Source organism: Alexandromys fortis, unplaced genomic scaffold, assembly GCF_014885135.2.
Source record: "Alexandromys fortis isolate MF-2015 unplaced genomic scaffold, M_Fortis_MF-2015_v1.1 scaffold_138, whole genome shotgun sequence".
Lineage (NCBI taxonomy): Eukaryota > Metazoa > Chordata > Mammalia > Rodentia > Cricetidae > Alexandromys > Alexandromys fortis.
In genome coordinates this window covers 336,253-362,682 of record NW_026068034.1, presented here as the reverse complement: position 1 = coordinate 362,682, position 26,430 = coordinate 336,253, and the positions used below count along the sequence as shown (strand labels likewise).

At 37.9% G+C, this 26,430-nt stretch overlaps 1 protein-coding gene across 5 annotated transcripts in view; it reads left to right on the top strand.

The window, feature by feature from the left end:
• The window catches only part of Exoc6b (exocyst complex component 6B), a 550,902-nt gene that overhangs the window by 275,611 nt on the left and 248,861 nt on the right, over positions 1-26,430 (top strand). For all 5 annotated transcript variants that reach the window (XM_050164869.1, XM_050164868.1, XM_050164867.1 and 2 more), the window contains exon 8: positions 7,268-7,336. In XM_050164869.1, coding sequence (XP_050020826.1) covers positions 7,268-7,336 — 69 coding nt within the window. The remainder of the gene's footprint in view (positions 1-7,267; positions 7,337-26,430) is intronic.

Here is a 26,430-nt window from a genome sequence, read left to right as displayed (position 1 = left end):
TATTGTGAAGGGGGTTTGTTTCCCTTATTTCTCTCTCAGTCCTTTTCTCATTTGTATATAGGAGAACTCCTGATTTTTTGGACTTGATTTTTGTATCCTGCCATATTACTGAAGGTGTTTATCAGCTGTAAGCAATCCCTGGTAGAATTTTTGGGGTCACTTATATATACTATCATATCATCTGCAAGTAGCAATTTTTTCCCCGTTTGTGTCCCCTTGTTTCTTTTATGTATGCAGATGCTCTTGTATTTGGGGCATAGATATTCAGAATTGAACTTCGTCTTTATGGATTTTCTTGTGATTAGTATGAAGTATTCTTCATCCCTTTTGATTGATTTTACTTTGAAGTCTCTTTTATTAGATATTAGGATAGATATACCTGCTTGTTTCTTAGTTTTATTTGATTGGAAAATCTTTTCCCAACCCTTTACTCTGAGATAATGTCTGTCTTTGACATTGAGGTGTGTTTCTTGTATGCAGCAGAAGAGTGGATTCTATTTTTGTATTCTTTTTATCGGTGAATTGAGCCCATTGATATTAAGATATATGAATAACCAGTGGCTGTTTATTTTCCTGTTATTTTTCAGTGGTAGTGTCCGTGTGTTTCCTTTCTTTTGGGTTTGCTGGTGTAAGATGGTGGATTTTCTGTTGCCTGAGTTTTCATGGATGCAGCAAACTTCCTTTGGTTGAAGTTTTCCTCCTAGTACTTTCTCTATGATTGAATTTGTAGATAGGTATTGTTTAAATCTGGTTTTGTTGTGAAATACCTTATTTTCTCTGTCTATGATGATGGAGAGTTTTGTTGGGTATAGTAGTCTGGGCTTGCATCTGTGGTATTTTAGTATCTGTAGCACATCCATCTAAGACCTTCTGACTTTCAGAGCTCTATTTGAGAAGTCGGGTGTAATTCTGATGGATCTACTTTTGTATGTTATTTGGCCTTTTTCCTTTGCAGCTCTTAATATTATTATTTTTTATTCTGAATGTTTAGGATTTTGATTATATGGTGAGGAGTATTTTTTTTGGTCCAGTTTATTTGGTGTTCTGTCAGCTTCTTGCATCTTATAAGGACATCTTTCTTTAGGTTGGGAAAGTTTTTTTCTATGATTTGTTGAATATATTTTCTGTGCCTTTGAAATGGATGGAATTCTTCTCCTTTTCTATCCCTATTATTATAAGGTATAGTTTTTTTTTTTCGTGGTATCCCAGATTTCCTGGATGTTTTGTGTTAAGGATTTGTTGGATTTAACATTTTCATTGACCGATGGATTTATTTCTTCGATCATATTTTCTTCTTCCATCTCTTGTGTGGTCTGTTGGTTATACTTGTATCTGTAGTTTCTGTTCATTTACTCAGATTTTCCATTTCTAGAATTCTTTCAGTTTCTGTTTTCTTTATTGAATCTATTTCAATTTTCAAGTCTTGAACTGTTTGCTTCACCTGTTTGTTTTTTCCTGATTTTCTTGGCTTTCGTCAAGAAATTTCTTCCAATTTTTTGTTTCTTTTCTTCCATTTCTTTAAGGGAATTTTTCATTTCCTTGTTAAGGGTCTCTATCACCTTCATAATGTTATATTTAAGGTAATTTCCTTCTGCTTCTTCTGGGTTAGGGTGTTCAGGTCTTTCTGTCGAAGAACAACTAGGTTCTGGTGGTGCCATATTGCTCTTTATGGTGTTAGATGTGTTACACTGCCATCATCCCATCTCTTCTTCCAGTGGGTTCAGGAGAGACTTGTGTTTTATGGGGTCCGACTCCCTACAGTTGTTTAAGGTGGGACTTGTGGCTTAGCTGGTTGTTCTTCCTCCAGGTGTAGGCAGGTTTGTGCGTCTAATGGACACTGATACGGTTCTGGGGCTCCTCCCACATGTTGACAGGGCCAAGGCTCTCTTCATAGGCTATCAGGGCCAAGGCTCTGGTGGTCAAAGATGTGGTGGGAAATGTTTACACATGTGGGGAGGCTGCTCCAGGGTCTCTGGGATTTAGTGGGTGGGTGTGGGTCACGGGATGTCCCTCCCAGGTCTAGGGCTAGAGAGCAGAGCCCTCTAACCCGGAACCCAGACAATCACCTCTTCAGGGTCAGTCTGAGCCAACGCTCCCATGGTAATAGATGCCAACATTGACTTTTAGATTACAGAGATGACCCATGAAAGTATAGTCTCGCTTTCTTTTTATTGTTATGCCCTATCCTCTGTCCTCCCCTGCTTTCTGCTTTTTCCTCTTCTGCTTACTCAGTCTATGGTTTTTAGTCTCTCTTCATGAGATCTTATTTCCAAATGAATTCTTTACTTCTTTTCTCTAAACTTGTGATGGCAAAGTAATTCAGAAAGCAGCCTGGTGAAAAATGTCTGCCAGGTATTTCTTGGCTTCCAAACATAATATGGGCAGCTTCAATTGAATCTCTGAATACAGAAGCTGAGTCTCTCTAGCCAATCATTTATTGTTCACTCCCTGGAGAAAATGCATGGTACATTTTAATGACTTCAGATCCATCTAATGCTTAGAAATGAACCCCAGTTTCTGCATTTATTTGCTAATACCAAGAAACTGCTTTGTGTGAAGTGGTACTTAGAAGGATTTTGAAAGTGTAAAATGGCCCAAATAATGAGTAATAAACATACCTAAATTCCTACAAGCCTCTATCATATTCTTTTTGTTCAAACTATTTTGTTCATCTATTTTGAAAGGCTTCTTAAGAGAAAAATAAATGAGGAATATGTACAAGGGTGAGTGAGAGCAAGTTTTTGTGTATGTGTTTGTCCTCTATGGCAAATGTGTGAACAGCAAGACTGGAGTGGAGTAATGTTCTTCTGTGTTTATAAGCAATGTAGGAGAATCATAGTCTATATCTTGCTTTGGGGTGGAGGGAAGAAACTAACTCTCTCTGTGTTCAGTTTTTCTTGTATAAGACTATGCTTATATAGCAACAAAGGAACATTTATCAGGTTAGATAAATTTGTGTACAGATTTTTTTTGTTATTAGACAAAGTCTTGAAATGTAGTCTAGGCTGATTTCAAACTAAGGTCCTTCTGCCTGAGCCTCCTGGGCATGCTAGGACATCAACTTTAGCTAGCTTTCCTTAGTGAATCTTTTAAAACAAAGTAAGTAGACTCAGTCAGACTCTGCAGGAAAGAGAAGTTTAGCTTCTGCTTGTTGAAGCTGGAGTGGCATCACTTACTTTAAATCAGAAATTTTCTTTTATGTGTGATAGTGTCTCCTTATGCCTGAGGAGATGAACTTCCATCACTCATTCTCCATTCTCAGAGACCCCCTTTTTCCTGAAGCAAAGTTTGTCAAATAAGAGAAAGATCATATTTAAATCAGATCCTGGTGTTTCTCAAAAATTTTCATGATCAGAAATGTGAATTCTTTTCTTCCTAACTGTGAGATAGTCCAAGATTATTCTAAATCCTCAAATTTTCTTCAAGAAGTAGTGTCTATATAGATGTAAGGTCACTTTCAGGTGCTATTTATCTCATTTATACTTGTACTTTTCTTAACCTGTATTCTCTTCTGTCCTCGAGTCACTTTTGTCCTCTACAAGTAGCTTGTGTGATGACTGCTGATGCATGTATCTTATGTCAATGCCTGTTAACGAATATTCTATAGATGAAGATTGGAATGCATTGGCTTGCCTGAAACTGTTATTGTCTTTGTGAATGTGCAATGGTAGTAGTGTGCAGCACTAACATCCCTTTTAATAGCTACTATTTGTTTTGTTAAAAAATGCTTGTGTTTCTTACTTTATATGATTTTCTCTAGGGCCACAAATTGTAGCTGTACTATCTAAAATATTACCAGCCGTGGCTTCTTGAGAAAATTCTGAGTTTTTGGCTGGTGGGAAGCATTCCACTTTGCTCTTGGAATTGTTCAGACAATTAGGCAGTTGCTGTCCTTGGTGATGAAGTGATTTCATATGAATTCTTAACATTAGACACAAAGCAGGGATGTGCACTGTGTACTGTTTGTGGTCACTGCTGGTCTCTTCCTAGGTCTATTTGAACTTGTAGACAAATACAGACTCCAGGGTCATAATATCTTGAGTTCCTGACTGCCAGGCAAAGGAAATGTTGAACTATTTTAATCATGTTGTTGTAGCCAAAGCAAGCGCTCTTAAGAGGAAATGACAGCGTTCCACCATATCTCTTATCAGTTCCAGTCCTGTGGATAATGATTTGTCAGATTTGGACATGTGTAAAATGCAAGGGCTCCATTATTTACTTTGGAAAGGAAAAATTAGATGAAGCTGATAAAAGAGTCATGGCTTTGTTAGGAGACAGAAACCATTAGCAGTCATTGTTAGCTTAGGATGTGTCCTTGGGCCCCTCCCTGATGAAACCTAAGTCGGCTTGAGTCATTCTTTGCCATTTGAAGGGAGAGGAGGCAAAGGAGGGGAATAAAATATGAAGCTTGCACTGCCAGAGCAGAATAAAGAGCAGAATGTGGACCTTAAAGCAGACAGGTTGCTGCCAGTGTACCAGGGCAACTGCTTTTGTCCCAGAACCCTCCACCTAGTGTTTTAAGATTTTGGAAACTACATTCCATCTTGCAGAAGGGTGACATTCCTTCACGCAGTGCTTGTTGCTTTTCTCCTCTTGCTTTCTGTAGATGTAAGTGATTCTTTTTCATTAGTAGAAGCAGAAAAAACACATCCAGCTCAAAGCAACATGAGTCAGTGCATACTTGTCATGCCTCTGTCCTCTCAGCACTCTCTGCTTCCTCACAGTGCTCACTCCTAGTGTGCTCTCAGAGGGGAGCAGGGAGGAAGAAGGGTTTCTAAATATTGGGCTGTTTGTGGAGGGAGGGAGAGTTGATGAGCTGGAGCCTCTTTTTGTTCCTTTAGTTTTTGCCTAGATCTTTTTGTGGTGCTTTCAAAGCAGACAGTAATGCTTGTACTCAGGAGAATTTATCTGTATGTTAGGTTTGGGGCATAGAAATAGTAGATCTAATACTTATTCATCAGGACACTGTACATAGTCAGATGATAGTCTTGCTGCCAATGACAGGAAAGGACTTTTTCACCTCTCAAGATACACGTTTTAGAAAACATTAGTGGCGATAGACCAATTCTAATCTATTAGCAACAAAATGCCTTTCCTGGTTGCTAAGGGGCTATAAGCGTATTTGTCACAGCTCCCTAGGGAAATGCCCCTTACTATTGATGCTTATTCTGTAAGGATGGCTCTGACAAGTCAATGGGCCAAGGTTCAGTCTTAGAAATGTCTTTCAGTGGTTTCCTTTTTGAGAGGAACCACTCTGTGGTTTTGGCTCTGTGACAAAAGTGAACCTAAATAAACAAACTATGTGAGGAACCTGTGAAACAAGGCTGTGGTTGAATTTGCTGGTCAAAATTAGACAGGAAAAGTTCTCTATACCTTTTATACATATTAGTAACCACAGTTATTCTAAATAAATAATTTCATTTTCTGTATAGATTCTTTTTTACTCTATTTCCTTTGTCTTTTTCATGTGTATACATTTTTATGTAGTTTAAATACTATTTTAAATCTTTAAAAAATTTTTCTTTTATTGTTGTGTTTTATATAGCTTTAAACTCTTGTTTTCTGGCAAGATAAATTTCCTTTCATGAAATAACCTTTCATGCTGCCTTCCTATGGAGGGGATTGCTCGCTTGACATAAGAGACCTCATGAAACAGATTGGCTCCCACAGCAGCTCTTTTGCCCGCAGAGGCCTCAGCACTCTTAAAGCTTAAATAGGGAAACCTAAAATTTGCCTGGCAAAGTGAAACAAAAGGTAGAGTGCCTGGTGGTTTCAGCCAGAGAGCAGTGAAATACAATCTGTAGGACAAAAACCATTTTCATTATGAGAAGAGTCTTGGTTAGAGAAGCTGTGCCCCGAAGAAGAGATAGTGTTTGCTTTATGAAAGAAAGGGAATCAGCACTGTAACGATGAGTCAGCCTGTCTCATCTACTGGTTTTGTGCTGGTGTTTTACATAGTTACCATTGTGACAGAAAAAACCAGCTAGATCTTTATTGTACTTTTGTATTTTTCTTCTTTTTGTTTTATTTTGTTTAACATGTATTTGCAGGTCCCTTTTTATTCTTGTTGAATTTGTGTATGACAAATGATAGTTTCCTTTCTCATTTAAGGAAATTTAGATCAAACCTTGTTCCTTGTCAAGTCATCTAGAAAATTCTTATTAGTTCTGAAAATTGATTTCAGTTCTTACCTGAGTTTTACTTTTTATTTTGATGTTTAAGTTTAGTCAATACATCATTTATCATTCACTAAATTATTATAATAATTATTACTATTCATTACAGTCTGCTGAGTAACTGCTTGGCTTGGCTTTTCCATTTGTCATCCCACTTTTAATGCAGTGTACCCTCCTTTTGTATCAGTTCTGTATTTGGATGAAAAAGACAAGCATTTTAATACTTACTCCCTCTAATAACTGGCCATTAAAATTAGTCATCTTGTATAGCACATTTGCCTTTAACCACTCACACTTGACTTTCATGTAATCTCCATGCATTTTAGAAGGTGACTCAGGTCACCAAAGTCACAGCTCCATTTTCATGCTTTCTCTGTTGATCCTTGGCTCAGGGCTCAGTGTCTCTGAAGACAGTGAAAGCAGTTTCTCTTTTCATCTCTCTGGGACTGTGCCACCTGGACCCTCTCAATATAGCTTGTGACTAGAAAAAAAAGCTAAGCTTTTGGGAGCACCCCCCCATTCTGTGTCTCTGTCTCTCACTCTGTCTATCTCTCTCTGTCTCTGTGTCTCTGTCTCTATATGTCTCTCTGTCTCTGTCTCTCTCTGTGGTATTTTTGGACTACCTAAAAATGACCATGAACTCTTGATGTTCCTGCCCCCTTCCCAAGTTTTAGAATTATATTACAGATATGTGTTTTGCTTGGGAATGTGACTTTTATTTTTTTAAGGTTTTTCTTTTTTATTTATATGTATGTATGTGTGTCTCTGTGTATGTATACCACCTGTGTGTGGGTGTTCATGGAAGCTAGAAGAGGGTGTTGGATCTCTTGGAACTGAGATTACAAGTGATCATGAGTTATATCTTGTGGTGCTGGAATTGAACTCAGGTCCTCTGAAAGAGCAGCAAGCACTCTTAATTGCTGAGCCATCTCTGTAATCTGAGAACATTATTCTTATGTTTATTTTGAATTTTCCTCTTAGAACATAGAGCTGACTTTGAAAGCAAATCACTGTTTGAGTAGTAAAAATAACGTTAATACAGTTTTTTCATAATACTTTTATTTGATATTTTTGTAATTGTATGCTTCTAGGTACCTGGGGCTCAAGACTTGGTGGATTTCTCTCCTGTATATCGGTGTCTGCACATATATTCTGTCCTGGTGAGTCTTTATATGATCTTCCTAATAAAGAAATGTACTGAACCCAAAATTCTGGTTTATTATTATTTTTAATGTGTTTTTAAGCAAATTTTGTTTGATGAGTATTAACTAATTCTTCTGCTCTTGCTTGAATCTTTTTTCTGTTTGCCTTGTAAAATGCTGTATAGCTGATGACGCTCAGACATCTATCAATAGATTTTAGGTTATATACATGTATTCAGTTGCTCTGTTTCTAAATTGACATATTCAACTTTGAATAACTTGCTTTTTATACATTAAAGTGTTTATGAAAAGTATTTACATTTTTAAAAATTTCTTTTCTATAAAACATTGGTAAAATAAAATTTTCAAAAGGGCGGTTCTGTGGTATTACTAGAGTCCTAGGAAGTGGCTGTGTCCCTACTGTGTCCATGCGCCTGCATACGGAGTTATGGGCAGACAGACCCTGGTGAGTCCTGAGTACAGTGTTCGTATACTTGCATTTCTCTGAGTGGTGGTATAAAACTGTGCCTTTCTTTGTAGATGAATTAACCACTTCCTACCCATTTCTAAACCTTGGTTAGTATTTTATTTTGGGTTTCTTTTTTTTTTTCTTGGAAAGAGAAATTTTAGAAATTCCTTCTGTGTAGTTGATATTGACAGTTTAGGATGTTGTAGATATCCATCCAATTTGTCTCTGTACTACAAACTGTTTATGTTCCTTGAAATGGACATTTTTAATTTTGAGGTAATCAGGACCATCAGTTTTAAACTTATAGTTCATAATGTTTGAACTCCCATAAAACAACCAAAAATAAACCTAAACTAACACACAAACAAGCAACTATCCTGCCAACCTCAAACCAACACTCTCCAAAGCCTCCTGTTTCAGAGTGACAGTATTCCCCTTGCATTATCTTCAGTGTTTATCATTCACACTGTGCTGATTACTCATTAGTGTCTCTTCTGTATGAAATGGATTGGGAAATGTCTGGATGTCTATGGAAATGAGGGTTTGTACTTTAAATGGTTGCAGTGTGCCAGGATGGAAGTGCATTCTTGGGATGACTGTAATGTGGAAGTGCTGTTTTACCACTGTGTGCTGTCTTTTATAAGCTTTGTTATGTTTTTATGAAAACGGAACAAATCTGCCTCAAGTGGGAATTCTAACAGAGTAGTAAAATTGCTTACATTTACTAGCTGTGTGTGTTAGGGTGGTCTAGCAGTTCATGTACGAATTAGGATAATAATTTCCTGTTTAGTGCTATTATTGACAGTGAAATAATGCCACCTCAGACCTTAGCAAATGATTGGCATTTAGTAAATGGCGATTGTTTGGTTAGATGATGTTGTTTTCGATGCTGATATATAGATGCTGTACTAGTGTTTGCAGAAGCATACACTATGATGTATAGACAGGTGTAGAGGAGGTCTAGACTCTTATTAACAAACAAATTGACAAGATTGTAGTGATAAGAGTGGCGGGGCTATGTCCCCATCACCCGGCCGCCCGCATGGCTAGCTTATGCCCGAAATAATTACAGGGAAACTGTATTCTTTTAAACATTGCCTGGCCCGTTATTTGTAGCCTCTTACTGGCTAGCTCTTACATATTAATCTAACCCATTTCTAATAATCTGTGTAGCCCACAAGGTGGCTTACCAGAGAAGATCTTAACCTGCGTCTGTCTGGAGTGGGAGAATCATGGCTACTCCTGATTCAGCTTCTTTCTCCCAGCATTCTGTTCTGTTTTCTCCTCCTACCTAAGGGTTGGCCTATCAAATGGGCCTAGGCAGTTTCTTTATTAATAAGAAATCATTCCCACATCACAAGATGTTTTTCTTAATTAACAATGTATTTCTTAGCTACCAATGAGCATGTAGGCTTAACTTACATGAGAACTAGAGTCTGTTGGTTTAGACATGATCAAATGAGAAAATTGTCTAATTGGAATAGGATTTTACACATTAGTATTTGAAATGATGACATATTTGATACTCACAAATTTTCTATAACAATGTCTAAGGCACTGTTTCCTTGCTGTGGTTTAGAAATTCACAGCTGATTATAGGAGGAATTCAGCTCCATAGTTTTTTTTGAATATATCTTTCTAATTTAGACACTCCTGTTTTAGACTTATGGGGACTCTGAGTAAAATCCAACACCAGTTTTACTACAGGATGGTGAGATAATGTGTAATCTAGGGCTGAATTCACTGAGCTGAGGCTATAATCTTGTCATTACATAAAACTGTGTTCAAGTCAGCTGTGCATATCACTTCATGGTAAAGTACAGCTCCTCGCAGTATTAACAAGAATATTTTAAAATGTTACTGAACATAAATATTTATTACAATATACTCATTTTCTAAGATATTTAATATTAATCTTAGGCCTTGTGAAAAAGAGGATTTGGGAACTGAAAAATGGAGAATAAGAATTTAAACTATATAGTACTGATTCCATCCATTCCCATATTGTCTTCATCGCTTCATTCTGATCAATCTAAAGTCCTCTCTTCTTTCTTGTCACTCTTCGAGTGTATCTTGCAGTACCTGGACTTTACTGATAGTTTTTACTTCTCATCCTTTAATGTAATTTTCTTCCTTTACATGATGGTTTTCTTCCTCTCTGGCAGCCTTTCTGATATTGGTGCCTTACTTTGGTGTTTGTCAGCTCACCTTTTTTGTACCCTTCACTGTTCCAGGGTTCTACCTGTACCACTGTTCTGTTTCTTGCTGTTGTTAAAAGTTCATGTGCCAGGACTGAGCATGGACTGCGTGGTAGAGTATGTGTTTAATACTGTGGGAGGATCTGGGCTTAGTCTCCTCTAGTAACAGCAGCAACAAGCAAACAAACAGAGAAACCAGTCCATGGCTCTTTAGAGGTCTTTCACATTTCTTGCTTCTTACCCTCTTGATTTCAAATTCTGAAGCATGTTTTCGTTGTCATCCTTTCTGCATATTAGTCCTTTTACGTCAATCACCACTCCCATTTCATTGTTTTTCTTTTTTCATTCTGTTTCATTTTAATTTTCTCATTCTTACTTATTTTGCTAATATTGCAGACTGAGCTCAGTGGATATGTATTCCCTAGGGCCCTAGGGCCTGATGTGTGTCTCTGTCTCTGTGTTTATTGCATTAATCATCATATTTAGTTGTATTCTTCCTCAGTAAATGGAAAGCCCTTTTAGGACAGGTATAGTGGTGGTTCTTCTTCTTCTTCTTCTTCTTCTTCTTCTTCTTCTTCTTCTTCTTCTTCTTCTTCTTCTTCTTCTTCTTCTTCTTCTTTTTCTTCTTCTTCTTCCTCTTCTTCCTCTTCTTCTTCCTCCTTCTTTTGCTTCACCACTTAGTATTAGCACGATATAATAGTTAGTGCTTGCCTTTTTATTGTAAAAGATAGCCACCCTTCTTTTAACCCTCAAGAAAATCCAATATTCTCATCTCAGGACATGCTATTCAATATCAGGGCTTTATACAGGAGGAAACAGTTCTATTGGTGTTCAACGGAAGAATCATAACACAAGTAACAAAAAGTTCTAATATTTTGTCATTTACAATAGTGTTTATCTGAACTTTTGGCCTGGAACATAACAAGGCACACTTTGAATAAACATGGCAATATTTATTATTTTTAGTGAAACCGACCTTCCATTCACCCCCCTTTATGGCTGTGCTGCTTATAAATTCCCAAAGGATTATTTGAAAAATCCTACTTATATCTGCCAGCCTTATCAGTAGGGCAGAAGTTCATGTATTGTAACAGGAGGTCAGATTTCGGTCATGGTCTTATAGATGGGGCCAAGCACCTGTAAATTCTTCCTTTGGTGACTAAAGTGAAGTACAATATCAAACAGGCATTGAGACTTTTCTAGGAAGTGCTGAACTTTGGCAGGAAGGGCAAAGTTTGGTGGGTGGAGGGGAGGGAAGAAAGTGAACAAGGGTCAGATAGTGGCGGAGACGTAGGTCTTGATGTAATCATACAATGGAAGAGTGTGGGAGCAAAGGTAGATGCATTGTGTGGAATTGTTTTAAACAATTGATACGGTTTAAATCTTCAATTACGACTTACAAACATACAGTTTAGAGATCGACAGGTGAGGAAATAAAACGTCACAGTCATTAGAGAAAAAAATTAAAAAGGAAAAAACAAATTCAAAGTCCTCCTGTTAAGGAAGCGATGGATAATAATAACTGGGGTTGTTGTACATTGTGCATTGTTCCTGTAAAGATGGATGGACTGTCTGTCTAGTGAATAATGAGTTTGCCTTGCATATTTTGTGGAAACCTTTATTGACCCAAGGTTATCTGCCATGTTTATGAGTTCCAACTTTTAAATTAACTTCAGTACAGACAGTTTGCATATACTAAGCTCCTTTATATACTGAAGCATCTTTCTTGGTCATCTTGAGGTTAGCTATGCTAACCTATCCTATGAACAGCATGTAAGAAGATGCTTGGGTGTCATTAAGGGTGCAGAGAAGTGTGAATATAGTCAGACTCATAGTTCCTGGGTTTCATTTACGATCTTCCCTCCTAGTGGCATTGTAGTCTCCAATGAACTGTTATTATATGTTCATTAACAATTTAAATTCCCATATTAAAAATGTTGATAAAATGTGCAACTTTGATTTATGTACTTTTCACCTGTGTGTTATCCTATAATAAAAAGTTTACTTTCTGGATTTCTGACATCTTGGGTTAACAATTATAGCAGCAATCCAGATGTTAATGCACACAGCAACCCTTTAGTATTACATGAATCTTAAGACATGTAGTTCTGTCCTTCAAGAGCAATAGGAGACTGTAGTGGAATATAGGAGAGAGTATTGCTCTGTAAAGTAACATTACTAATGAGCTCTAGCAAGTGCAGTTTTCCTAGCTAAGGTGAATCTGAAAATTGAATGAAGTTGTGATGTCTTTAACCCAAGTGAAATGCTCATAAGTACATTTATTTTTTTTTTAAATAGAGTTTATGTAGTCAAGGAGCCTTCATCTTGAAATCCTCTACCTTGGGCTCTGTGCTAGATTATAGGCATATATCAGGATGCCGAACTGTACATATAACATTTTGATTAAACTGTCAGACTTCTTCATCTTCTTGAGTCTTACCCACAGACCTCAGAAGAACCCATCAGTGGTTGAGTCAGGTTGCAGCTGTCTGCTGAGTATGAACCTGTGCCCTAGAATAGCAAGTGCCAGGTCTTCTTGAGTACCCTCTGTGTTAAGCTCCCAGACAGCTTGGTTTTTCTTTAGATTCAGATTCCTTGTCCAGTCTAACTGTAAAAAAATAATTTCAAAGTGTCATTGTTATTGTATCATAAATCTCTTTTCCCCAGGCAGCCTTTATGTGTGACAAGCTGATGACCTGTTTGTCCCAAGAATATGATCGCCTCTGTAACCTAGCTAATAGTTGCTTTCTTATCGCTTGTATTAGAAAGATTTAGAACAGAGGTTTATAAATAATGATGAGGACTGTTAGTAAGTAAATGTGTTAAGTTTTCAGCATATTTTTTCCAGGGACCCTGCTGTAATTAGAAGTGAATCAGCTTTAGGGTTACAGTTTATCCCATTTTTACCCCCTTTGCAGCTGAGAATAAGACAGCGTGGGATGGGGAGGAACTTTCTGGGAACATGCTTCTACCACTGTCCCATGCTTCTTCCTCACTTGGTTCAGGATGTTTTGTGACCTCCCAGTCTTAATCTGCAGATTTCATGTGGCCTACATTGGTAGCTGGGGAACTGACAAAACCATGGGCATGTACCAACTGGTAACAGCAAGGAAAGAATTGGGAGATTAGAAATAGATATCAGTGTGAGCAGTTCCAAGTGACACATCGTAAGTGTTAAATTTCTTAAGAAAATTTGTTAATGAACTTTGATACAAGTTTATTGTCATGCTAAAATGCTTTGAAAAATAAACTATGGAAGAGTTCATGGCACTATTGAAGTTTTAATGAATGAAATGATTAGTTTAGCAGTATCACGTGTTCTTAAACTCTTGATTCTGTAAAAACCCCAAGACATCAATAAGTGACAGATGAGGCTGGCTCAGCTCCCAACAAGTCATTTATAATACCACTTCTAAACTTAGGGAACATTGTGGCTGCAAAGCATGTAAGAGCTGGAAGAAGGGCAGTGAAATCCCATCCTCTAGTTACTACACAGTGTAGCCACTGACTCAAAGCAGCTGCTATTAGTTGTTCTGGTCCTATACAAGACAAGACCCCTGAAGAGCCAGTTGTGAATAGGGGAGAGGCTCATGGAGCCGTACCTCTGCTGCTGAACTGTAAGCTACTGATGGACTCTGGGAAAGGGAGAACTGTTGTCTTTAGTGTTGTATTCTTTGTCATACCCACCAGCTTTTCATGGATTCTTCCAACCTCAAGGCCACACAGAAGGCCCTAGTTAAGATGAGAGGAATACAAACACAAAGATCTAAATGCGGGAAAGAGATTAGTAGGCTAGATGATAGGAGAGTAGGGGCCTGGGGCTGGGATGAGAGCAGTCAGAATGTGGAATATACATGTATGAAGTTAGCAAAGAAATTTAGTTGCTAAAATTATCTACTCTTCAAAGCTATGTTTTCCTAAAGCTAGCATATGTGACTGATAATGCTGAAAGATATAAATAATGATTGGAACAACTTTACATAAAGCTTATAATGTAGTTGGTCTAGAGAAAGGCTACTTTGTAAGAGACCTGGAGAGTTGTTTCTTAAAAAAAAAATCTATCATGTTTATTTGAAATACGTATCTTTCCTTTGGGAAGCAGGAAATGGGCATTGCACTCCTACAAGCTTTCCTGGAGCATGAGCAGAAGGGAAGTTAAGTGCCATTTCCCGGTCTTTCAGAGCAGCTTTGCTTTCATCTGTTCATCTACTGAACTTTATTTTTAAGAACTCTGGCTGGCTTTAGAAGCTTTAGACCCTATTCCACTCTGTTCACTTTATAATTCTTTCATTTTGACTTTAATAGACTTTATTTTTCACTCTCAAAACATTCTTCTGCATTTCTATAGTATTTAAAACACACAGGAGTTGCAAGTTTAAGGAACCAACTTAGACAAGAAAGAGACAGATGCATTCTGCTTTCTTTCCATTTGTGAGCTTGAGTACATCTGAGTAGTAAGAACACATTTTATGTATTTTTTCCTGTGAAAAATTTCCCTGAAAATTTAGCAGCTTAGGGTTTATTTCTGACATCTTCCAGGTTCCTGTCACTCTCCTAACTATATCTCAGGACCTCAGAGAGCCACTGACCCACCAGTGCCTGGTGGGGTTAGATAGGAGTAAACACTGCATAGATCATAGAGAAAGAGCTGAGGGCACAATACTTTGTGCGCTGCATTGATAAGGACACAGGAAGAGCATTTCTAGTGATAACTTTCCTGCAGTGTAGACTAATGGGCTCTGGTATGTAGTAGCTGGAATCTAGTTTGTTATAATTGTCATAATGCTCTTTTAACCCAGTGACCTTATTACCCATGGGCATATCTATCACTTGGCTTTGAATAAAATAACAGACAAAGAAAAAGAAAAAAAGAAAAATGAGTTAAATCAAAAAAGCTTATTCGGAGATAACTAAACATCTCAAGGGTGCTCACTTGTGTGTTTTTATGTATGTTAAACAATGATCAGCTTTAGACAGAGCATTATGATAACTTTTCAGACTTGGACAAGGCACACAAGTAGTAATTCATTTTATATACGACACCTAATAATGCTAAATACAGTTTAATCTTAGGCTTAATGTAAATTTAAATTGTAGTTTCTCATTTTTTGCAGAATAAAGCAACTTTCTTACCTAGTCTGAGTAGTCTGTTTTGGATCCTTGCTTTATCTCTCCCTTCACTTTTCCTCCTGGCTACTCTTGTTATGTGCTCCCCTAGCCTGTATGTTCTCCCATGCCATGCTCCACATGGTGTTGTGGCTTTTTTCTCCTGCATGCAGTCGGAACTATCTCTCTTCCTTTGTGTTTTCATCATAATCGTAATCGTCATCGTCATCACCATCAGTGTGTGGGTGTCTGTCTATGTGTCATTGGTTTGGGTTCGTGCATAAGTTCATGTATGTGGAGGTCAGAGGCTGAAGTTTGTTGTGTTCCTCTGTTGTCATTTACTTTTTGAGACAGACTCTGTCACCGAATCTGAAGCTCACTGGGTGGACTGCGCTGGCAGGCCAGGTCTCCAAGGATCTACCTGTCCCTGCTTCCCTTGTGCTGGAACAGTCACATGCCACTATGCCAGACTGTGTGTATGTGTGAATGCTGGGCTCAAACTCAGATCCTCATGCTTATGAAATAGGTACTTCACAGACTGAGTTGTCATCCCAGGCCCACCTTTTATCTTTTGACAACTCTTTGAAATTATACTGCCTTTATACCATCACTCAAATTTGATATTTATCCCCATCTCAGATAGTCAGTGAGAAATCTGACATTTTTTCTTCTTTTTCATATTCAATTTTTTCTTACTATGATCTATTTAGGTTCTGTCAGATTTCTTTGAAATTTTTAAATTAAAAAATTTTTTCTTATGTTTACCATAACTAAGATGTTTTCTTCCTGGACAGTGGTTTTTATATTGCTGTGGTAGTTTTAATATCATGGGTGAGGGGCATTAATTGCTGTAGCCAAAGCTTATAATGTAACCCACAAAAGCACATAGGAGACAAAAGGAGCATCCTTTTGTCCTATGGGAGTTAGTTTATTAAAAGAGTTATGTAAGTGACATACATCACAATGGATCTTCTTACCAGAAGCAAATTCCATAGCTAAAATTCATGCTTATTTATGGTTCATAATAGCAGGTGTCATGGATATTGTTTTTTAACTTACAGGTAGAATGGATTTATTTTAATTTTGGGAGTGTGAAAAGTCTATGTTTCAGACTTAGTGGATTTTGTACTTCCTTAGAATTACATAACTCAAAGAAACCACAGTCTAGTACAGTGTGTCTCAACCATCCTAATGCTGTGACCCTTTAATGCAGTTTCTCATGTTGTGGTGACATAACTGTAATTTTACTACTGTTATGAATTGTAATGTGAATATCTGTATTCTCTGATGGTCTTAGGCAACCCCTGTGAAAGGGTCGCTTGACTCTGCAAAGGGTTCATGGCCACTGGTGTAGAGGTTGTCATGTAGGACTTTTAAAACTAGAGCAGACTGCTGAACCCAGACTTCTCCAGAAAAAATATGCATAGTCCATCTTATCATACCTCAACTTCTTATTTAGAGCTTCTGGACTTCTTAGAGTCTTATGTTTCCCGTATTGTAGCATAAGCTAATAAACAGCTATGAATGAAAGGAGTGAGCAATGTGGAAGATACCCCAAGAAGACACTGTTGGAAAAAGCCTTACAGACCACACAAGGGCTTGAGGTAAATTATAAGCTAAGAAACTGATTTGTTTTTTGTTTCAGGTTTATATAGTTTTTTGATCTGTTATATGGAGAGATTAATTAAAGTTAGGGTTTCTTGCTAACTCAAAGTATAAAAAGTACTTTATTTTATTTTTAAAGTACTTTTTTTTTTCTTAATTTGTTTGTTTTTGAGATAGGGAAAAAAAGTTATAGGCTAGGCATGATGCCACACACTTGTGATATTGGTACTGGTGAAGAAGTCAGAAGGAACCAGAGTCTAAAGGCAGTATTAGCTACATAACAAAACTGTCTCAAAAATTTAAAAGTGAGGTTGTTTATGAAATTCCTAGCTGTTCAGATTCTACTTAAGCACATGTACCAAAAAAAAAAAACCCAGTTTAATTATTTTGTTGTTTGTGTACTTTTTTGTTCTTTTTACATTTATTGAGTGTGAAGGTGCTAGAGATCCAGCATGGATGTTAGGTGGAAAATAAGACACTTTTGGATGATGTGAGAAAACAGAGCATAGTGGAATGGGTGACTAGTAATGGAGGAAGAGTTGAGTTTTCTTTATTTATATTTGTCTAATGTCTAATCTGGTTGAACATTATCTTCTCAAACTTATCTTTTTTTTTTTGATGGAAGCATTCAGAATCCTTTCTTCTAGTGGTTTGTTTTGCTCAGACATGATCTTGCTTTGTAGCTCAGATAGACTTAACTCACTCTATATCCCTCACTGGCCTCAAACTCACCATCACCTTGCCTCCCTCTGTTAAGTGCTAGAATTACAGGTGTAAATTGCCATGCCCAGGTTTGTATCCTTTTGAAATGTGTGATTCTTAATAGTATTTCATTCATTACTGTACATTAGCACCCCAGATCTTCCTACTTTTACTGACTGTAGCTTTAGTCCCCTTTGGTCAGCCATACTGTCTCCTTGGCCTCTGGTAACCACTATTCTTCTCTCAAGCTCCATGGATCAGCTTTTTATACTCTACATTGAGGTGAAAGCAAGAATTATTGATGCTTTCTTCCTGGCTTTTCCTCATTTAATGTAATGATGTTAAGGTCCACCCAGGTCAAAAAGTAATAGAATTTCTTTATTTTTATTGAGGAATAGTTTTCTATTGTTTATCTATTATTTATTTCATTGTTTATATTTGAAAAGAATATTTCTTTATTAATTGATGGGCAATTAGATTGTGTTAGTTTCTTGGCTATTATGAATATTGCTACAGAGTATGTTGGAGAACAAACAACTTGTCAACATTCTGGCTTAATTTCCTTTGGTTATGCATCCAGTAGTTAGATTGCTGGAAAAACCTCCTTACTGTTTTTGCCCCATCTGGGCACAGGGCCTAGCTTCTTGTGAAATGTGACTAGGAATGGGAGTGAATGGGAATACTTCTTATATTTTAGGCCACCCTTGTAAAATACTCCATTTTAGAAAAATTGCCTTTGGTGTAGACTTTAACTCTCTTATCTACAGTCTGTGGAAGGCAAATGAAAGATCAGTTTATTTTGGTCTGTTGGAGGGAGCTGGCTGCTTGTTTTTCGTAGTTGCTCAGCTAGCTGAGCCCTGAAATAACCACACAGAAACTGTATTAATTAAATCACTGCTTGGCCCATTAGCTCTAACGTCTTATTGGTTAACTCTTACATCTTACTTTAACCCATTTCTATTTATCTGTATATCGACATGTGGCTGTGGCTTACCAGTTAATTTTCGGCAGATCCATGGCGTCACCCTCTGCTTTCTTCCTTCCAGAATTCAGTTCTGTATTCCCCGCCTACCTAAATTCTGCCCTGTTGACAGGCCAGGGCAGTTTCTTTATTCATTAACCAATGAAAGTAGCACATAGACAGAAGGCCCTCCTACACCATTGGTCTCTCTCACTGGTTCTTTTTTTTTTTTTTCTTAAAATTCATTGGCATAGAATTATGCCATTGAAACCACCGTTGTCCACCACTCATAGGTCCCACAACATCCATACCCCACAGGGTTGTATCTGATTGCTTACTTCAGTGATCTACAAATCTGATAGTGATTGTTTTTCATTAGCTGTTGTATCTTTAGGAGGGCCTTGAGTACACTCTCTTGTAGTTTCTTCCTTGTTCAGAACTTCAGTATTATCTCCTCTTTCCATTGCTTAATGAGCCTGGCTTTATGGATTGTAATAGAATGTATATAAAAGAGAGTTCATAAATATGGTTAGCTTTATTGGAAAAGAATATGAAATGTGAGGTTGGTGAGATAGCTTAGTGGTTAAAGAGCACTTGTAGAAGGAGCTGTGGGCAGGCCTGCTTTTCATCCTGCATGGCTCCTGCCCGCCCAGCTAGCTTAGTCGGTAGAGCATGAGACTCTTAATCCCAGGGTTGTGGGTTTGAGCCCCACGTTGGGTGCCATTTGTAGTAAGGGGAGCGGGCCTGCTTTCCGTCCTTCCCGGCTCCCGCATGGTTAGCTTTACACCCGAAATAACAACACACAAACTGTATTCATATAAACACTGCCTGTCCCATTATATCTAGTTTCTTCTTGGCTAACTCTCATATTTTGATTAACCCATTTCTAATAATCTGTTTAGCACCACGAGGTGGTGTCTTACCGGGAAAGATTCAGCATGTCTGACCTGGCGGCTGGCTCCATTGCGTCTGGCCTCACTTCCCTTCTTCCCAGCATTCTGTTCTGTCTACTCCACCCACCTAAGGGCTGGCCTATCAAATGGGCCAAGGCAGTTTCTTTATTAACCAATGAAATCAACACAAACAGAAGCCCTCCCACATCAAGCACTTACTGCTCTTCAAGAGGACCCAGGTTAAATTCTCAGCACATGTAGCTCACGACTATCTGTACTTTGGTTCCAGAAGATCTGACTTCCTCTTCTGACCTTTGCAGGTACCAAGCATACACATTGTGCAGACATTCATGCAGGCAAAACATTCATATACATAAAATATAAATAAATCTTTCTATAAAAAGAATATGAAATCTTAAGTGTATTACTAATAAGCAGGCCTATGAATGGAGTGGTGAATCTTTGTTCGTGTGCATATAGGTATCCACAAACTGGGATGGAGAATAGGATTTTCCATATCCTGGACTGTTAAATGTTGAGAGAGTTCACCATGGGCTGCTTGAACTGGTGTACATTTCTGTAAATGGAGGCACTGAGTCAATCTAGATACTTTTTTGCATGAATGTTTGTATAACCAACAGTTTTTATGTGGAAATAATATCTCCTGTGAGAAAAACAGCAGTTTGTGCTACTAGTCTGGGAACATGATGTTTTCTGTGGAACAAGGAAGGGGTTTTGGGTCTCCTGTATTCAGGGATCCTTATTTTTAGTACACCTGGCTTTGCATACAAATGTGACCTAGACTGTTTTACACTGTCCTATGGGGCTCAGGGCTCTGGGAATGAGGGCAAGTAAAGGCTGATATTCTGATTTCTGCTAATAATAAGACTAATAAAGTCGTTTGTTTTAGATGTGTTAGGTTTCATGAAACTGGACTTTATTAACTTATAGGTGGGAAAATCCTTAGACTCTTCATGATTTTTTATATTTCAGTAATTACAATGGAGGTTTATTTAGGTAGGAGCATTAAGAAAGAAGGGGATAATTGTCTTGAAATATTTCCCAAAGATTGTTTATTACTCAAAAAAGATATATGGTACTTGGTGGAACATGTTCATGATATAAGATGCTCTGCTTGTGTGGGCAGGATAGTGTTCAGGTCAGGAAGTTTGCAGTCAGTTTTGTGGATGCTGGAGGGTGGGGGCAGGAAGGTATATGAGTACAAGAGGAATAGGGGAAGGCTTTTATTTTTCTCTCAAATGTGCTGTGAAATTATAGTGTTCATTGTAATATCCAGAACCTAGGAAAAAAAAAAAGAACCCTAGATGCCCCTCAACTGAAGAATGGAAAAAGAAAATATGGTACATTTTCACAATGGAGTACAACTCAGCTGTAAAAAACAGTGGCATCATAAAATTTGCAGGCAAATGGATGAAATTAGAAAAAGCCATCCTGAGTGAGGTAACCCAGACTCAGAAAGACAAATATGGTATTTACTCACTCATCAATGGATATTAGATATAAAACAAAGGATAAACAGACTACAGTCCACAGCTCCAGAGAAGCTAGAGCCTTCCAGTAACTGATGGAACCAGATGCAGAGATCCACAATCAAGTACCAGGCCAAGCTTTGGAAAATCCAATTGGAGAGGGGGAGGAAGGATTATATGAGCAAGGGAGGTCAAGATCATGATGGAAAAACCTACAGAGATAGTTGAACCAAGCTCGTGGAAACTCATGAACTCTAGACTGACAGCTGTGGAGCCTCCATGGGACTGAACTAGGCCTCCACATGTGGGAGACAGTGGTGAAGCTTGGACCATCTGAGGGGCACCTGGCAGTAAGACCAGGATCTATCCCTGGTGCATGAGCTAGCATGTTGGACCTCATTCCCTATGGTGGGATGACATGCTCAGCCTTAATGCAGGGGGAGGAGCTTGGTCCTGCCTCAACTTAATGTGCCAGATTTTGTTGACTTCCCATGAGAGCCCTTACCTGTTGGCAGGAGTGAATGAGGGGTGGGCTGGTGGTGGAGGCCAGGGGCGGTAGGAGGAAGGGTGGGAGGGAGAACTGTGGTTGAAATGTAAAATGAAATTAAAAATAAATTAATTTTAAAAAGGTAAAAGAAAATCTTAAATTGGACATGTTGGCATATACCTGTAATCCCAACTGCTCAGGATAAGATAGGAAAATTGTGAGTTTTAGGCTATCCTGGATAACGGAGCAAGACTTTTACCTAATAATAAATAACAGATAAATGAATAAATAAATAGTCTTAAGGTAATTGCACAGCAATTTCACCAGATCTCAAAATTCATATCACGGTTGAAGCTAATGCGTGCATCATATGCTATTGTGTCCTAGTTCGCTTCTCTGTTTCTGAGATAAATACTATGAACAAAGCCAACTTGAAGAGGGGTTGTTATTTCATCTTACAAGTGACAGTCTATCATTGAGGGAAACCAGAGCAGAATCTTAAAGGCAGGAACCGAAGGAGAAGCCATGGAGGAAAACTGCTTACTGACTCAGTCAGCTTATTTTCTTATACTACCTAGCCCACCTGTCCAGGGGCAGCATTTGCCCACAGTGGGATGGACCCACCCTCACTGATCATTAATGAGATATTTGAAATATATTATGTGTGTGTATCAGTGTGTGTGTGTGTGTGTGTGTGTGTGTGTGTGTGTGTGTGTGTGTATCAATAATTTAAAAGATGCCATGAATTTGAGAAAAAATGGGAAGGACTAGAGGGAAAAAGGGTAGGGGAAATAATGTAATTGTATTTTAATTAAAAATTTAAAAAGGGGCTGGAGAGATGGATCAGTGGTTAAGACTACTGGCTACTCTTCCAGAGGTCCTGGGTTCAATTCCCAGCACCCACATGACAGCTCATAACTGCCTATAACTCCATTACCAGGGAATTTGACACCTTCATGCAACCCAAATTTGCATGAAATAAAAATAAATGAATTACAAATTCATATAAAGAAAAGAACAAAGAAAATGCCTACAGACATTCCCACAGGCTAGTTTGTTGGAGATGGTTCCTCAGTTTAGGTTCCTTCTTCCTAGGTGACTCTAGTTTGTATCAAGTTGACAAAAAAATGTAACTCATTTAGAATGAGATGTTTTGAAAGGGAGCAAGCATTGCTTTTGTATTATCACATCTATAACGTGTCGTTTCACTTCAGTTTAATTGTGATGAGATAACTATCACAAATAATTTGCTGGTTGCTTGTTATCAACTTGGCACAACCTAGACATGTCTGGGATGGGGTAATCTTAGCTGAGAAAATACCTTAATAAACTTGGCCTGTAGGCAAGTCTGTGGGTTGTCTTGATTAATGAATGATGTGGGCAGGCTCAATTCACCATGGATGCTACCATCCCTGGGCTTGTGTTCCTGGATTGTATAAGAAAGCTGGCCGAGCAAGCCAGTAAGCAGTGTTCCTCTATGCTCTCTGCTTCAATTCCTGCCTCCTTGTTCTTGCTCTGACTCATCTCAGTGATGGAGTGTAACCTGACAGTTATAAGCTTTACATCCCAAGTTGTTTGTGACCATAGTGATTTCTCATAGCAATAGAATCTCTAAAACAAACCCCAAAAGGGGACATTGCATTAGTTGAGAAAAGTGCATCTTTATAAAAGGTAAAGAGGAGCTGAGGAAGTTATTTTTTAGATGAAAAGAAGCTAAAGAGACATGGCAGCTGAGCTAAGCCATTACTTAGACCCATAATTAGCACTTCAATGTGAAGACTGGTTAGGAACTGTGTTAGGCTTTTCATGGCCATCAGTTTTTGTGACATCCACCCTCCTTCACTGCTCTACTTTAGGAGCACACAGCCCAATAGGTAAATGTATAAATAAAGTACACAGCAGACAGTGGGAAAGGGCTGACTCTTGTTCTAGACTGAATCCCCTATTTGAGGGGAAATTTGCTATAAAAGACACTGACAGAATTGGAATGTGAGCACTACTCAGGAAGATGTCATATTTTCTAACTTTGGTATTATTTTGTCATGATAGAAGACATCCTTATTCACAGAAAGTGAGCAATGAAATACTAGAGGTACAAAAAGCTCTGGTATATTATTTAAAACAATCCTAGTCTGTGTGCAGTTGACTCTTGAAGTCTGTGGATCCTACATCTGTGGATGCAGCCAGCTACATATCTAGAATAGAAATTAAAAGTTATGTCTGTTTTGAATGTGTCCAGACTCCTTGAGATTCCTTATTCCATAAACAAGTCTGTATAACAGTGGTTAACAATGCATTATGTTTTACGAGCAGTGAAGTGATGATTTACAGTATATAAGAGAATATTCACAGGTTCTGTATACATACTGCTTTAGTGTGTATAAAAAACTGGAAGAGCTGTGGGTTTTGATCTCCATGAAGGTCCTAGAATAAATTGTCTATCATACTGGACAATGACTATGTAGGAATACATAATAGCAAGCTAATCTGGATAAATGGTACATGGAGGGTTTATATCATTCTTGTTTTTGTCCCATAAGTTTCTATAAGTTGAAATTATATCCAAGTAAAAATTAAAGTGTTGATTTAAAAATGTAAATTTTTATGTATATTAATAACAGTTTGGTTGGAAAATATTTAAGAATTTGTTGTTCTCTTAGACTCTTTTTGATAGGTACCTACAAAGATAAAAAGAAAAATTAACCATTTGAGTTAAAGATGAAAAATTGATCTATGTAATAAAGGATGCCTGCAGACATCATCCTTGGCCTAATCTGACTCACTTAGCTAACAAGAAGCTCTAGTCTAGGAGCTGGAAGTTCCAGTGCGGTCTGGAAATGAGGTTGGGAGCCACATTTTCCAGTCTGTGAAACACAGGGTACCTTGTTTAGTCAGCACAGTTTAGGTCAAACGTGGTTATGAAAAACAGATGAATTCTTGTGATCAAGTTGTACTTTGACAAATATCCCATTGTTTGAACATGCAGTAATTTCTAAAAAATGTGAACCAGCCCACTCTGCCTAGATTTAGCTCTCTCCTTAACTCTTTTGCCTGCTCACAAGGTCTTGTCATCGTGGGGAATAGAAATAACAAGGCAGAGAAGTGTGTTAGATGCTCTACTCCCCTTCCTTTTGGTTCCCTTTCTTTTGCTCTTCTGGCAGTCACATTCTGGGCAGGCTGTTTAGTCAGCTGGAGGTCCTGCACTACCCTGGCTCTGGGGACAACTCCTAAGTCCTAGTTTTGTGAGTGGATAGTGATATGTTCTTATGAATTAGATACTTTGAGTTTATCCATCAGTAGGAAAATGGCACTTAGGATCAGCAAGGCACTGTTGTTTTAACTGGCTCCTCTAGTTGTGGTCTGAGTCATGCTTTTAGCTCTGCCTTTTCAGTTCCTACCATAAAAGGCTCATGCCTAGATTTCTGTTATAAACCTTAGAAACCACAGTCATAGAGTAGGAGGCTAGAGGTACTTGATGCAGATCAATCACATTGATTCAGCCTGGTTGGTGTAAGGCTAAAGCTTTTCTTGTATTCGCTTGTGTTGTGCTGTTTTTGTTGTTTTTGCTGAATCTGTGTTACTCGTCACTTTGTTTATCTGACTGTTAAATATTTGTTGTGTGTTTAAAGTTTACAGGTTGTCTGGTCTATACTGGTGCCTGTGGCTGTAATTTCTTTTCTGGGTAGTTTAGCCTTTTGCTGTCTATTTTATAGCCACTAGCCGCATGTGACTTGGGTCATTTGAAACAAAAGTGGTATGACTTGACATATACTATAGGAGGCACACCAGATGCCAACACTGTATCCCCAAAGGTCTGTGAAGTATTTATTTCATGCATTATTTTTATATAAAGTACTTAATAAATGATAGTAATAAATAAAAGCAGGTAAATAAAATGTTAATTTTAGTGCCACTCATTTGCAATTCTTTTCTTCTTTGGCTGTGATTCCTTGAAAACTTTAAACTGCACTGGTGATGGACTCTGCTTTGTAACTTGTAGGCATATGTGCAGAATATTGCTACTTAGCAGATACAAATTAGTACCTAAGTAATTTCCTGATTATTTCTGGTATTAAAATGTTGGTCATTTCCATAAAAGAGTATTAACTGTGCCCATAGTGCGTTTCCATTTTTTTTAAATTGATGATAGTGAGTACATAAAATTGCTATTAGTTCTTGTCATTTTATTATATCAGTTCTGGATGATTTAGAACCTTCATGAATATCTCTGGATAACTAGGTTAATTAACAGCAAGCTGGAGTTGGTATTATGGCTTTACTTCTATAAGTTCTGCTAGGATTTTCATGTATGTTATTGATACTTGAGGTAAGTTCTTCGTAAGGAATCATTTCTAGTTAATTTTTATGATTACAGACGGAAGATGTTGTGCTCCTTGCATGATACAGTAATTCAGAAATAGGAAAGAAGACCTCATCTTGAGCATTTAGTCACTTGTGGTTGGCAGGTGTTCTAGTGATGCTGTGTATTTTTTGGTCCTCATTTGCAAAGGCTCCTTTTCATTGGTGAAACCTGCAATGTATTCTACTCAGAGGAGAACAGGTTTGAAAACATTTTAGTCATTTCCTGGTTGTGTCTTTTGGAAATATTGGTTTTTAGTGCTCTGAGCATGTTACCAAGACTTAAGAATTGGTACCTGTAGATTGCTTCATTCTCTAGAAGCTTGAAATTAAATCTTTATTCCATACCTCTTTTATCATTCTAGCCCCATGATTTAATTTAGTTTGTTTATTTATGAAGATCATATGTGGTATTGGTAACATGCATGAGCTTAGGAATTTTTGTATTTTTAGGTCTGTCATGGTTTGGTCATTTTCTCACTATCATTTTGGACCCTGTCAGGGCAGTATTAATGAGGATTGAGGTATTAACAGCCTTAAGAAGAAGGAGTAAGAGACAAAAAAGACTTTTGAGATAGAGATACTTAGGTAGGAGTCAAAAGCATGAGTTTTTACTAGGAAGAAATTATGTATTCTGGACAGTGCCAGCTCCATAAGAGCAATCCAAAGTGGGAAATACCCCCCATTCCTTACTCCTTTCTTCTCTCTCTTCTTTTTTCCTTGTCTCTTTAGAAACAGGCCAGCTCTAGCACAGCTGGCTTCTTTTTTTTAATTTTTTTTTTATTGAGAATAGGAAAAAAAAGTTTCCACCTCCTCCCAGCCTCCCATTTCCCTCCCCCTCC